The 16,020-nt window shown below is 34.6% G+C and overlaps 1 protein-coding gene and 1 pseudogene across 1 annotated transcript; one reads left to right on the top strand and one right to left on the bottom strand.

Moving 5' to 3' along the window:
• Positions 1–516: 516 nt before the first annotated feature.
• LOC144432147 (vasopressin-neurophysin 2-copeptin-like) lies at positions 517–13,914 on the top strand. The gene is made up of 4 exons (XM_078120262.1): positions 517–602; positions 8,477–8,758; positions 12,031–12,265; positions 12,838–13,914. The coding sequence occupies exons 2-4, from the start codon at positions 8,582–8,584 to the stop codon at positions 13,074–13,076; spliced, it is 651 nt and encodes a 216-aa protein (XP_077976388.1). The 5' UTR covers positions 517–602; positions 8,477–8,581; the 3' UTR covers positions 13,077–13,914.
• Positions 13,915–14,292: 378 nt separating this feature from the next.
• LOC144432144 (isocitrate dehydrogenase [NAD] subunit beta, mitochondrial pseudogene) lies at positions 14,293–15,569 on the bottom strand (annotated as a pseudogene).
• Between the last annotated feature and the right edge of the window lie 451 nt (positions 15,570–16,020).

Here is a 16,020-nt window from a genome sequence, read left to right as displayed (position 1 = left end):
ATGGTAATATTACAAAATGTACAAAGTCTCTTATTAATGCATATTTTCCAATATTATATATTCCTTTTCTTATTGCATTCTGTTGTCATATTATCTTTTTAATACCTGTAAGTGAACGAAGGGCCTAGAATGATATTAAAGGTAAACGTGATCCTTGATGAGATGATACACAGAGGGGAATATTTGTTTGCGTATTCCCTCGGAAGCAGACTCGGGACGCATAAATGTTTGATATTGTTTGTTGAATATACTGTCTAAATATGTGTTTTTTATAGATACAACCATTGCATTATATGAGAATTGTGTTTTGTTTGAGTCATATTTAAATCACAAATTTTATGCATGATTTATCCTTGAACTATGCAAGAGTTTTCTATAACCAACCGGCTTGCTATCAACTCAATCTGGCGTGCTGACATCGTCTTATTTCAAAGCTGAATTTTTAATGAATTATTGGGAAACAGGCATCCGAGCGTCGGATATAAAGATGAATCATGATTAGAATTTATGGAATATAGAAAGCATGCATGCCAAGGAAGGTCAGGAAGGATGTGGAAAGAATCTTCCCGGTATAGATGATTTTTGTCTCGTTCTACTTATGGGTGAGTTTGATCTTCGTATTACAAAAGTTGTATAATATAAGTGAAGACAAAATTGTTCAATTTTTTACCTATAAATTCGAATAAAAATGTAGTAAATTCATCGGGCGAGTTCAATTCAATCGTAAAGTTTAACATATACTCGGGACTTCACCGTCGCAATCGTTCATTTCTTTGCCTTATTAGCAGGAAAGTAAGAAACTGTATTGATGTGGCTACGTTTGCGAGCTAAGGGTATAAGTTACTATATTTTTGAAAAATATCTGTCAACGGGTATAAGATTATCACTCTGTTGTTGTTTTTTACACTAAAACAAACTAGCGCTATAATAAAACAATGAAACAACAATTTGAACAAAACAGAATTCCCCGTAAATGTTAGCCGATATGGCATATATTTTTCCAGTTTACCCCTTTCAGCTTTTTCAAGTAGATATTATCTACAGCAATTGTTGGAAAAGATTGAATTCCCTCATGTTTTTTTTTAATTTTAATTCCATTTTTATTATTGTTTTTATTATTATTTTTATTATTGAAATAACTCTAAAATCTCTGATAATTAAGACCTGGTGTCCTGAGGGTATTTGTAGTTGGAAAATACGTGCTGCAGAATAACGCTGTCAGCTTCAGGTAAATACTAATTATTGTGCAAGACGCTATGAATTATTCTTGCTTGAACACAATTGAACAAGCTACTACAGAAATAATTAAAATCGTCGTTGTAAATATATATGCAAGTTTTTGAGTAGCCACGAACTGCAGAGGGTAACATAACAACCTAATTTTAAAAAGGTTTGACGTCAAAGAAATTTGAATTCGTGGGTTTACGTCACAATGAAATATTTCTAGTAAATACAGTATTTTTCCAGCGTGGGATCAATTTATAAACAGTTTGACATTTTCCCTGAAGAAAGGTGAAAAACGTTTTATCCCTATATTTGTCCGATTTGAATATAATGTGTGATGGGGAATTCGATAAAAATAAGAGTTGGATTTTCCGTTTCTTTTATCCAAAAATATCAGCTAAGTCATGATTTCATCAGTATCTATTTCGTTCATTGCTTATACTCGTAGTACTACCCAATGTCAAATACCTTAATTTCAATATACTAATGCATGTAAACCGCACTCGTTTATTATCATTAGGTATTCCATATAAATGGAATTTAAATTGTAGACGTTTTGATGTTTATTCTCTAAGCTTCCGGACCAAAAAACCTTTGTTTTTTAAAATTCTATAAATAGCCCTACGAGTAGAGTGTACCAAAGTACAATCAATATATTTTTATTATTTCGATTCGAGAGTTATATTTTGTGGAGCGCGGATGCAAGAAATGAAATATAAATTTAAACTGTGACGTCATAATAACATGTTAAAAAAGTGGAGCATGACTCAATGTCTCCCAGAAAACATTACGATATTCAAATGATTGGGTTGTAGTTGTATCCTCCATTTTGGTCTATAAAGTGAAGTAAAAATTGAGCTTCTTCGATATAAATGTATCCGATATTGCTTGGTCCTGATATAAATCACCCATGTACCAACCAAAGGAAGCGGCCGCTCATAATAAACACCCTCCTTCCACCCCCTCTCTCTCCACGCGGAAGCTAGCTGCCAGTTTAATCGAGATAACATGCACGCTTTAATGCACATTATAATGCAGCGACGAAAAAAGATTTCGATCATCCCTGTCTATTGGAGTGCAATTTCTCCGTGTAGTAACGCAAGAACATCTTTAAGCTCCTATAAAATCGTCATATTCTATAGAATAACTAAGTTTTTATTTAAACTGAACCACAATCGTATTGGGTTCTTTTATAGGGGCTCTTGCTTTTAGCCTGATAACTTAAAATTCTACAATAATGTACATGCTATATACTAAAATTCACAAGTCGATTTTGCACATATTTTGCTAATAGAGAAATAGAAACTACGTTACTACACTTCAATAAAGTTCACATCTAAATATAGTTCAATAAAAGGGTTAATCATTCCGGATTGATAGAAAATGTAAATTGTATACCCAGAAGCTCGCAACCATCCATTTATCATGATTATCCTACGACAAACCGCTCTAAATATTGCCCGTCCTGGTTGGGGTTAATATGTCAGATGCAAGAGATACCTGTAAATGAGCATGGTTTGCCGTCCAATCCATCCGATGAAATAATTTAATTGCCACACTGCAAAAATTGAGCGTTCCCTTTTCCCAGGCGAAGGTGCGAAACTGAACATGTAGTTTTCGTGTATTTTTTTCAGCTTATTTTTTAGTTTCTCTACTCGCACATATTAGATGTTTACTGGCGACAAGCAAAGACAAGAGTATGAAATCAGTAATCAATACACAGGTCAAATAATAATGAAATGTAATGATAATTGTTGTCCAACCGATGTATCAGGTTTATCAGTTTTGTCACTTGACTAAATTCGTCAGAAATACTCTGATGGTTTGTATGGTTGGCTGCCTGGACACTGACTTACAGCAGTACTGAAACAATTCGAACATAATATCCCATGACCATTGTCGAAGACGATGAATAAATGTTTATTTAATCGATCGGCAATCTGCTTACAATGATCAGTGACCATCTGTTAAATCACGAACTGTTTGAAGATCCCGATGTTTGAATATTTTTAAACAAAATAGATTCTAAAAACACAAAATGATTACGATGTAGAGTTAAACATACAAATATCATGCTCAGTGAACACAATAAAATGAAACATACCTAATTGGGTTCCTTTAACGCAATTTGATCAACGCCACCTGTCAAAAATACCGTAGGGTAAAAAATCATGTTTCAGCGCAAATGTTTATTAGACGTATAATTGACAGATAATTACGATTTGGATACAGTTAGGTGCGTTTGACAGAATTTAAAACGGAATAAATCCCTTTTGCCTATATGAGCATGCAGTGCTATATAAAAGGTATGCTTCAAAAATAAAACATGATGAATATTTTATTTGCATTTTGTATTCCTATGGGGTAAATTGTTGTTTTTTGTTTTTATATTGAGACAATAAAATTGGTGGCAATTTAGCTGGGAACATATATTGTTCATTATTAATATATTTGTGAGTCACAAACGGGAGAGATCGGCACCTCGGTCTCTCTTGTATTCCTTTCAATGAAAATGAAAGAAATGCCAGTACGCGGACGTCAACGAAACAATGCAGTTATTACATTAAATAGATACATTATTAGGCGGACGTCAGCGAAACAAAACTAATATATGAGAATATTATCCTCTTGCATATGGGGCTATAACTGTTATGAAACAAACTCCATAATTTCCCAATCGAGTTTCGGGAAATAGCCATAATTTTTATTTTTGCTATAAGTTAAAAATAAAAAAAAATAAATCTATTTCAATTTTTTTAAACGATATGAAAGCATAAATCTTTCGAAATGGAAAATTACACGGCCGAGAATGGGCTTTTTTTCACCAGAGCGAAGTAATCATTTGTCAAATATTTGACATATTTTAAATTGTTTAGAAATGTCTCAAAACGAAACCTAAATTTTTTATTACTCACAGATGGCCGACTTTCACAATATCGCATTCAGATGGTTGATTTAGTTGGATAAATCTTGTTATCCAATCATGTTTTTTGAGTCAATTTCCACTTGAAATTACTCCTGATGGAGAAGACTTAACGTGACAAGTACTGATGACCTTTTCGGCCCCGTAACCAAAGATAATAAGTATGTGGCACGTGGCAGAGAATGGAATGTATACATGTCAATCTATTATCGCTCCTTGTACGGATCGCTTAATCATACTGGAAATCTATTGCGGTACAATTAAGACCACTAAAACAACATAGTCGATCCATTTGGCAACGATTTCATGGTTTCCGTTATCAATATTTCTCTGGGTAAAAATATAATATATGTTAGGCATGTCACGTTAACGACACACACCCCTTCTTCTCAGATCTTGATACTATTTAATCGAACAAACAATGGGGTGCCACCCATCTAATATTAGTGAAAGTAACGTACTACCTATACGAGTGAGGTTAAACTTTCTTTTAAACGGGTTCACGCCCTTCGGTAGAGGAAATCCATTGTCTCGTTACAGACGGATATATTTGCATTTGTCAATGATCAACATTCCTTACCTCGTGACGTCATTTCTTCAGTAATTTCGCAACATTCCATCATGACTACCGACAATAGGCACGCATATATGATGCAACGTTATAATAAAACAAAATGGTGGTATTCACCACGTCACACATGTTCGCATCACCATTATGGATACTGTTACACTTTAACGAAACGGTCGAGTTTACTTGGTGCTGAAGAAAACGGGGATGTACTGGGAATATTTTAGGTGCTCAAAGTGTTCATTTCTTATTATTAGCATTTGTACCTGTTTAGAAAAAGGAGTTGAGCGTATAGCAAGATCCGGAAACAGAAAAAAGTTTAGAAAGTTGGACTCAAAAGTTGAAAATATAAACCCGAAACTGAACAAAATCAAAATAAGCCTAGTTATTTTCATGCAATGACAAGGTGGAAAGATATTAGCGTCTTGTTGAAATATAGGAAAGTATAAATGACGTCGACAGAAATGTATATTTATGCGAATTAAAATCATTTTATTTCAATACATATCATAGGATATATTCAGAATTATTACTTCCTACGTAAACAACACTATCCCTTAGCAGTATTGTTAGTCACTGGGAATTTAGAATATTACGTAGTGATTGCGTTTATACTTTCGACCATATCCATACAGTATATTGTACAAATATATATATATAGAACAGTACAGTCAAGATACTCTAATGTTGAGATCTAATGGAGTGTTTGCAAAACAGTATTCAATATACTATTTTTGAATACGACTATATTTATTTTTACATTGCCACGTACGAGGCACAAACTATTCAAAAGATTTCGCGACCCAAATCAGTATTGCCGTTCTATTTCCGCCACGTTATATATGGAGAAATGAATCTCATCCTATAAATGACTTGCATTTTCCTTATATTACGCCATGTCGACGAAGATACGTCGGAGATGTATTGTGACGTAAAAGCTTATCTCATTACGACGTGAGTGACCTATATCCAACCTTTCTATATCTTTTATGAACAAAACAGGGTTCCATTACAGCTTACTTGTGTTTCCACGTATGTACGAAATATCCGTGACATTATATATCCTCACGACATCGCAAATACATTTCAACAGGACATGTTGTCATGCTGCCCCAATGAATAAAATCATAAGTTTATATTATCGTCATGTCCAAGTCGCGTGTTCCAAAATAGCCATCGATGCTCTCGCAATCAGCCTCCTCTAACAATACGGTGGAAACAAAATCGTTAAATTAAACACTTTTCAATTTTGTTCTTTTTTGTGCGTTCTCACTTCAACGTGAAGTCTAAATATTTTTCTTGATTTGGAATTAAGGAGGAAGTCCCAGACGAATTTCTCCGGCTTTGGTGTGAAACTGTATGCCATAAACTTAAGGTGAAACTGATCGTCATAATTTAAAAATGGCGTTTTCTGCTTTCCGGATAGTACGGATTAGTGAGAAGCAGTATGATTTATCATTTATTTTACTTGATGAATTTTCTGTTTATTTCTATTTTCCCAGTGTATTTATATCGAAGATAGGCGTCCGCTTCATTAGCTGGATTGTGATATATTGCTAGAAAAAGTCCATGTTTAAAGAAAAAGAATAATTAGAAAAAAATCAGAAAAATTCACGGATATATATATACCTGCATCATCCGTTAGTGTTTCATATGATGAATTCACTGTTTGTGGGCAGTATGGATACAACGTGTGCCGTAGAATATTACTTAAAAGTCAGAAGTTAGTTAAATACAGGGGACGCAAAACAAATCTTAAATTACAAATATGATAATGATAAACGTTCAGTTTGTTAGATTTAGAAGGTAGAATCGGCATTGCATCTATTTCGCATTCATTTTTTCGAATTATCTCGTGGCTAAAGTTTTAAATCGGATTGTGAATGTTTTGTATTTAAATAAGTAGAAATTAATTGGAAACTATTGGCGGTGGTTTCTCATACGACGAACTTATGTAAATGTGGATGATCACATCCACTGTTATAGGAATTTACGAGTTGCGCATATTACCGGTAGCGTCTAACATTCCAAAGTTATTGAGTCAGCGCACTACAAACCGGACGTCCATTTAACTGTGGTTGTTTTAAATGAAATTGATTCCTAGTCATCGACTTGAATGGTTTTTAAGCTTTGTCGAGTTTGTTAAGTACTTATCGATCATCTTACTCATGGGGAGTTTTGTGTAGTCAAAACTTTGTAATCGGTCTGTAAGTGGTATATGGCGCATATGAAGATTCATAAATGACCTTTATAGGAATTCTCGTTAACACTTCTAAATCGTTATGACTTTTATATTATGTTGCCATTATTTGTGATTTGTGAATTAGTCTGCGTTTGAGATTAAACCTGCGGAAAATCGCTTCTTAATGACTAATGCATATAACTTAAAAAGGTCGTGCTAAATTTTAAATCCGGTTCGGCGTTTCAGATTATTTTAGTACTATTCCATTTAAACTGTACTTTTAATTCATTTGGTGGATAACTCAGTAGTCTCAATTAATGAATAATATATGTTTCTCGGTAGTCCCTATGGGCCTCATTTCGTTCCGGAAGTTTTTACGATACAAACCTCGAATATCAAATCTTTTACAAAATAGTGTAATATTTGTTTGAGATCATCAACAAGAGCTGTTTTAAATATAAAAGAATAAACATTTTTAATAAATAAATATATCAGTAAATATATTTTATCTAATAATTATATTATCAACAATATTATTTTATATCTAAAATATGTCTATATGACATGCGAAGACTTCCAATTTTTTTTTTTTTTTTATTAAAATGTGTGTTAAAAGAATGTTCGTCGAGTTTGCTAATTGTTTAGATGCGATGTATTTAAAATAGTTGATCTTAGAAGATGCCAGACCAGGGCGCGATAAGATGCCAATACGCTTTAGAATCAATTAGAACCAATATGGTTATTTATTTATCATCAAATAAAACTAACAACAAACAAAGCCATGTTTTTTTAGCACGGGCTCAAGAAGGAAGGGAGGAGTCGGGGCCAACTGTTTCCAGCTAAGGCAACCACAAAACAGATACTCATTTATGCTTGAATTATTAATTAACCGGATAAGATCCGTCAGAAATTCAAAAGGGTGGATTTCATTCAAATTCTCTAATATAAACTGAGCAGTAATTTCGAGTAACGCATTCGATTTGTGATAGTTAGACAGCAGCGTCGCATGAGAGTTCATTAATCTAACTAAATGGAACGTCTTAGCGTTTCAGACTAAAAACTTTGTCAATATTTTATTAGAAATCGGATAAAACACCTGAAACAACTTTTGAGAAGAAAGCAATTCAATGCAATTTGCAGTCTTTATTATTTGCCGTCGAGTGTAATTATATACTGGACCCGAAACTAACAATTTCCTCCCAAATTTCCAACACCATGACGGCGAGGTTGTGGAGTATGATGCAGAATCATTGTCAGTTACCCGTACTTATTGTTTAAACAATGAATGAATAAAGAAACCGAAAAGCGGTTTTTTGGTTTCGTGTTTCGGGGCTACTCGATATTAATACGCCCGTCTTCGAGGAATGATGAAAGGGATTTGGGGGAAACACTTTTGATCAGCAATTGCGTGCTAAAAGGTCAACAAGAACAAAATAGAACTAAAATGTAAGAGTATTAACGCAAAATTCGACATGATTATTTTATCTATTACTTTATGTCAAGTTTGGATAATCCATTTACTTTAAGAGGAGAGAGTCGATTAGTCAACTTCTAATCTATTTTTTGTTCTTTCAAACAGCAGGTGTAGTTAATTTATTCTGTGAAACGTTATTTGTGCAATAAAATCAATCAAACTGTTACAAGCAAACCGCATTTACGGGATCATTCTACGACAACAAGAAAAATGACATCATCGTACTCCGAAAGACTGAATCTTTTAATTATTTTTGTCGTCATTATCAGTTACGTCAGCGTTGAAAGTTGTTACATAACAGACTGTCCAAACTCAGTTTTCTGGAATTCTGGAAAGCGCGAACCCACACGAGATAAGCAAACACGTTCTGGTCCTCCGATCCGAAAGGTGAGGACACTTCGTAAGTCGATGTTTTGTGTTTGTTCGTTTGTCAATTTATATTCTTTTCTGCATGAAAAACTAACATGTTTCACTTTCCCCATTTTTCTAAACTTTTTTAGCCGTGAAAATTTTTCTCAAAAAATAATCGATTTTTTTTAATCCAGTAGACTAAACATACTCGAAAAACCGCAGAACGACTACCCCTCGTTTTCAAGAAGAATAAACATTTAGTCTCAACTCATTTAGCATATGCAACATCGTCGCGAACTTTTCGTCTTGTGCAACCTTCTTTACATAAGCACGAACAGAACTTTCCACTGACATTCTGTTAATTTGTCTAATATTTCGAATAAAGCGATCTGTCAATCAACATAGCCGATCATAACAATCAGATTTGCGATAGACACGCATGTGAAAAATGGAAAATAAACAAAACGACATTATCGTCGTGTCCCGTCCTTAGCACATAAAATATCGATGATAATCAAATTCTCTTGTCTCATTTGTACATGAAAAAGACAATTCGTTTCCAATTTTAGTAATGAATTCTATGATAAGAATTAGTGCAGGTATTTAATCACCTCAGTTTATCGCAAAAACAAGACAACAAACTTTAAATTAAATCAAGTATAGTTCCCGACGCGCAGATGGTAATAGATAAGTTTAATCCCATTTTGATTGGCGTAACTACGAACAATAAATGAAATATATATGTACAAAAAATTATTAAACACGTTAGCGGATAACTACCTTAATTTTTGAATTATTCCATATATCATTTTCAGTATATTGTTGCGGAAAGAGTGAAATCTCTCACCAATAAAGTGAATGCTATTTTAAATTTTTGCATATTCGTATTGATTAACTAGTCAATGATGACACTGGGGTAAATGTCGGAGTTCATTAAGAGGACGTTTTCGAACTATTTGTTTTCGTACTTCGTATTGTATTTGTCAGTATTCCATGAGGATTTTTCAAAGTAGAACAAACCCCTCTCAACATGAATTTTAAGAATTCTCTCAAAGCTGCAATTATATACAGTAATGAAAAAAATACTGCTAAAACTTTTTGGTAACTTTGAAGAGCGACAAGATATAATTTTCAATTGAATTTTTGTTGATTTTGGGGGTTAAGTTTGAAAAATTAGTTCACGAGAGTTTATTCTTCTTTTTTCGCTAAAAACATCAACATTATATCAGTAGTATTCCATTAATGAAATAATTAGTAACGCGAAGTGGTTGGTACCATTTGAGTTTTGGGGTGGGCGGCACGTCTCGATTGACTCATAAATGTATGCGATAAAATATTCTGATAACCATCAAAACCCAAATCTTTACGTTACTGGCTACGTTGGAAATCACTTACACGATCCGTGAAAGGAACGTGCGTAACGACGAGTGTTGTCACATCGAATTAGAGGTACCAGGCTATGAAATAAATGAGGTCAAAATTTCATGCATGTTTTTCGTGGTATGTCTCGAATTATTTGTTGTAAAATAAAGTTATAACAACATAATTTACTCAACATAATCAGATTAAAAGTTTTTCATTACGGTCGATGGATTGATTTTTTTTTGTAAGACTAAAATTAATCAAAAACATGAAAGATGACCATTTGCCTCAAATTCGATTCATTTTGCTTAGCCTTAGAACGTCAATTATAATAAATCAGCATGTTAATCTAACGTTAAGTGTTTTAAATACTAATGTCATTGAAGAGGTTCGTTAAGTTTGTGGTGATAAGTCTCTGTAACTCTGAGCTAATATGCTAATAATTGGTATTGTCGTGAGTTTTTGTCTTTGTTCATAATAATATGAACTCGGAAATCAGGTCGTTTCCAACTCCGAATCGCCCGTCTGTGATTGGAAAATCTCACAGCTTCGTCATCGATTTGCTCAGTATACTTTTCTTGATGCAATAAAATGAGCTTAAAAATTGAAAGTGCGACTCGATCGCAGTTTGATACAAATGCACCTCAGGCTTACGAGGAACGACTCCCTAACGTTGTGAATTCTTAACATTCTGTTGAACATGATTATCATGTTAAGAATGAATGTTCTCGCGTTTTTATTTATTGTTCTATAAACCACCAAAGCATTCAAATGAGGCCGCTCTGATCTTCTTATATTTAAGACAAATAGCGGGTAGTGTGAGGTTGCACAATGTCGACTTGATGCCAACGAAGTGCTGCGATTGCATGTTGAAATATGCGTTGACCAATGGTGGTTAGTAATCCCCAAAAATCTATATTTAACTAATCTGCAATTTGGTGAATACTGTAGAGATATTCAAAATCAAAAGTACCACGTAAACTTGTTATACACCCTATAAAAGATCAATACTTATTATACATATTAATCATGAATATCCACCGAAACTACGCAACTTGTCAGATTAGCCGGTATAATCTTCATGATTGCAAATAATATTAGTTTGGCCATCAGCCAATTTTAACACAGTGGTGAGAGTTGCTAAGTTCTCCAAGTTGTGAAAAGTAAATAAAACGTATATTGGTGTTTATCGAATAGTTAGCATGTAAAATGCCTTCATTGCTATTTTACATTACAATTTTTTTCTGCCAAATAAATACGAATATTGTGCCGAAACTATGCAAAACGTGAAGATTTTGCTGTTATTATTACTTATACCATGATGATCGATATTGGGCACAGTCTTTCGATAGGTCTCTGACTCATCTAGAATGTTTTGAGCGATATCCAATGATTTAATCTGCTTTCTACCCAAACCGGCTATACCGGTCTAGACATTTAATCGGACTTCGAATCAAAATCGGACAAAAATTCAAATCGAAAATGACGCAAATATACTCTGACGGATATTGACCAAAATTTTTTCAGACGAAACTCCAGAACATTGAATAAAAATTTCGATGCGTTCAATAATCGTATCCAAATAAGACCAACTTTATGAATCAATTTACAGCAGTAATACGCAAATACCAGAGCGCGATATATAGATAAGAAGATGTACTTTGCCAACGTTTTTGGAACATGACGTTTAGATAAAACAGATCCGTATTAATCTATTCGTTTTGAAATTTTACTCCAGTAGCTTGCCACAAATCTCAACTACGCAAATGCACTTCACGCGCTGAACAAGAGTAACAATATCGAAGTGTAAATCATATAAATATGGCTATATGGCAATATTTTGGTGGGGAATGCTATTTTCCTAATTTTTGACTGATTTTACGTTATGACTATGACTTTCCTATAATTTTTAGTGGTCTAATCAATGTGTTATTTATTTATTTCAGTGTCCACCTTGCGGCTTACGAGGGACAGGCCAGTGCTTCAGCTCCCGGATGTGCTGCACGCCAGCCCTCGGTTGCGTCATTGGGGAAAACGAGATAACGGAGCCATGCCGGTACGAATCCCGAATTCCCGTCGAATGCGCCTCGGCAGGTCCGACGTGCATGAGAAAAGACAGAGAAAAGGGAAACGTACAATCAATGGGAGTGTGCGCCGCTGACGGATTGTGTTGTAATGCTGGTAAGATTTTCTATATTATTCTATGTAGACTATTAGGATTTGTATATTCGAAAAAGTGTTGATATCGTTTCTTGTCTTCATTTGATCATTTTAATCCCCTCCCTCACTTCCGACCACGGGAAAATGGGTTTATATCGCTTTTGGTCAAGTGAAAACAGCAACCTCAACTTTGACAGCGATAAAATCATTTTGAACCGCGTTTCCGTTCCTTATTCATAATGAATGAAGGACGAAAGCCGCCGTTCATTTAAAACAGTCATCGTTTTCTAAATATGCCTGGAAGCCGCCAAAGTGGTCCTATAAGTCCAGCTTAACGCTGATGTATCGAGATTATCTCGAGGATTGGGAAATAATGATTTATTCATTGGAATCAGATACTTAAAATATTGAAGTGTGATCTCAGATTCGCGTGACTTGGGCATATATATGTATATATATAACCGTGTGAATCTTAATGACCTGAATTTTTTATAGTATTCAATGCTACCTTAATTATACTGTGATGTACTCCGTTCATCAGAATTCAAATTTATGTTTTAAAACTCATAATAAACGTCAATATTTGTTTTCAGACGGTTGCACTTATCACCACGAATGTGCGTTGTCAGAGAAGAAGCCATCCGAAACAATGACGCCCGCAAGTGACAGTATGTTTGAAGCTCTGATCGGAGGATTGATGAAAAAGCTTCACGAAGCGCCGGGTTATCCAGATTATTCTGACGACCGAGATGCCATTCCAGTTTTGCGAGAATACAGACGATCGCATCCCCGCAGAGAAGCAATGTTAATGGACGAAAGTGGAATGTACTAGGAACCCAGAACAAATAACTATCGCATAATATTTGCCCATCTCAATAACTTGCATCACGCTATTTATTTATATATTATTGTTTTGTTTCGTTATACTGTGGAACACATTTGCATTTCTTTCTTCATATATTATTTATTGACTTTGTGATATATTACATGAAGATTTTTAGTTTGACATTCGGAAATCAATTTTATTTTTATTTATGCAAATCATTGACAACTAGCGACTAACAAGATAAAAGTTAATTTTGACCAGAGTTGCAGGCAAACTCACTATTAAACGCGAATTATTGGGAATTCGGAGATCTAATGAAAACCCCGACACTTTTACAATAGATTCACAGTTAAAAAATTATTTGCAAGAAAAGTAAAATTTTTTATCCTCGTTTATATCCTCATTTTCTTTTTTAAGATTCAAAACAGACACAATTGAATTTAAGGTTCTTGTCTGCTACCTTATATATTTTTGGCTTTATTTTTATTTATTCCATTGCAAACAAAACAATCGTTAAAAAAACTTAATATCTATTATGTTTCTTTGTTGAATATTGTTGCAGTTTATTATATTCAAATATTATGTCGTTGAACAATATATTTGTCTCTATAAAGTATTGAAAAGACTCCAGATGGGTTAATTGGGAATTATCTGAAAATTCTGTTTAAGATCATGAATTGGGACTTCGGATATAACAAAAAGCGTCGTGTTAAATGACTGAAAAACAGATGAAACGTTCTTAATCTGTATATCCTGGTATATAGCATGTTTTACCAAGCTTGCGAAGTTACGCATTCCTTCAAAATATTGAATTTGTTTCATAGCCCGAATTGGTGTTTCTGGTTTAACGAATCACTCCTCAGTATTATGATAATATCAATAAAATTTATAACATTCTCCGTTATCAATAATTATATATATATACAATAATTATATTACCGCTGTTTTTCTATATTGTACACCTGTCCGGATAAGCTCAGATTGAACATACGCGAAAATCACCATCAATTCTCGCAGAGTGAGTACATTATTTGGTACAAACTCTACTGAAAAGCGCATTCGTAGGGAGAGTGAATATCACCAAGCACCCCGTTTCATTATTCTCTTGTGCGGTTTTGAGATGCCCTCGATACAGCGAAGCAGTGGTGTCACACTTGAGAATATACTGACGAAGACTGCCGCCGTAGTTACGCGTAGTTTACCATAGTAAACACACAGCATATTTTTGTTTCAATTATTATTATATTTTTTTGTAAATAAATAAATATCAAATTACGCAGAAACCTATATATAGCTCAAAAATTCGCATTTTTATTTTTGCATTTCATCAATAACAGCTTGTGTGAACTCAGTAGTTGTGGCATATCCTCCAAGATCAGTTGTCCTAACGTTGCTTCCATTGATAACCTTGTTTACTGCACCGGAAATCAGTTTTGCATATTGTGTCAAATTCAAGTGCTGCAGCATATGAGCGGAAGACAAAAGCATGGCTGTCGGGTTTGCGATGTTACGCCCAACGGCCTGAGCAAACGGATGACGAGCACCGGTTTCAAATACCACACATTCCGGACTGTGGCTCTCACCGGGAACGACTCCTGCACCGCCGACAAGTCCAGCTGCCAAATTGTCGATTATGTTTCCGTACAAATTCGGCATGACCATAACGTCAAATTGGTTCGGGTTTGAAACCAATTGCATACAAGTGTTGTCCACAATCATTGACTCAAATTGTATATCAGGATAATTTTTTGCTATTCCGCGACATGACTCCAGAAACATTCCGTCTCCAAGTTTCATTATATTCGCCTTGTGGACAGCCGTAACCTTTTTGCGTCCATGTTTTTTTGCATATTCGAATGCAAATTTGGCAACACGCTCAGATTTTGCCTTTGTAATAATCTTCAAGCATTCAACAACGCCGGGTACGCTTTCATGTTCCAATGCCGTATATTCACCTTCGGTTTGCTCTCTAATGATAACGAAATCTAGATTATTATGGCGAGTTTTATATTCTTTGAAACTTTTAACTCTCACGACATTGGCGAATAGATCAAGACGCCTCCTGATGACAAATTTGGTGGATGCTAATTCCCCATCAGTTGCACTCAAGCGCGATGATATGTCACCAATCAATGCTACTCTGTTTTTAATGACTGAATTTGTCAACTTTTCCACCTGCACGTTTGTTGCCCGACCCTGTATTTCACTCACCCAGAACTCTTCGAATTCTACTGGTATGGAAGCAGATTTGAAAACTTCTTTAACGGAAGCCATTAGCTCCGGTCCAACACCATCTCCTGGAACCAAAGTAACCGTACGTTTTTCCTTGTTTTGTGACGACTTGTCCGAAAAATGTCTTCGAAATTCCAACTTATTTATTGGCCAAATAGGATAACAGTCTTGAAACCGGTTGGATCTGAAGATCCGCAACACATTTTTAACGTTTAAAGCCATTACGAAGCCCGTATTGTCCGGAGTAAGTACCAAAATGTATAAAACAATTAACATATGCATATTTGTCACATTTATGACGTAACAATCATAATAAATATCAATATGGATGGCATGAGGCAAATTGAGTTCTCGATTGTATGTCAATGCTCGACAAAAATTCTTAGCGTAATTCCATACTTTAACTACACCCAAGATGTAATTAACGTGAAGGAAAGCCCATTTACGGATATAACAGTGCCTGATCTTTATACTAGGCTACAACAATTTTGCGATGAAAGAATTGCTTGTGTGTTCATTTTTTCCTAATTTAAATTCCATGGTGCAGGTCTGGATCTTAGCGTAATTCCATACTTTAACTACACCCAAGATGTAATTAACGTGAAGGAAAGCCCATTTACGGATATAACAGTGCCTGATCTTTATACTACAACAATTTTGCGATGAAAGAATTGCTTGTGTGTTCATTTTTTCCTAATTTAAATTCCATGGTGCAGGG

Source organism: Styela clava, chromosome 14, assembly GCF_964204865.1.
Source record: "Styela clava chromosome 14, kaStyClav1.hap1.2, whole genome shotgun sequence".
NCBI lineage: Eukaryota > Metazoa > Chordata > Ascidiacea > Stolidobranchia > Styelidae > Styela > Styela clava.
Note: the sequence above shows the minus strand (reverse complement) of the source record. Positions and strands in the feature narration are given on the sequence as shown.

Coding starts and splice junctions, on each gene's coding strand:
- LOC144432147 (XM_078120262.1), top strand. CDS start 8,582: ATGACATCATCGTACTCCGAAAGACTGAATCTTTTAATTATTTTTGTC. Junction 8,759..12,030: donor CTGGTCCTCCGATCCGAAAG/GTGAGGACACTT, acceptor TATTTATTTCAG/TGTCCACCTTGCGGCTTACG. Junction 12,266..12,837: donor CGGATTGTGTTGTAATGCTG/GTAAGATTTTCT, acceptor ATTTGTTTTCAG/ACGGTTGCACTTATCACCAC.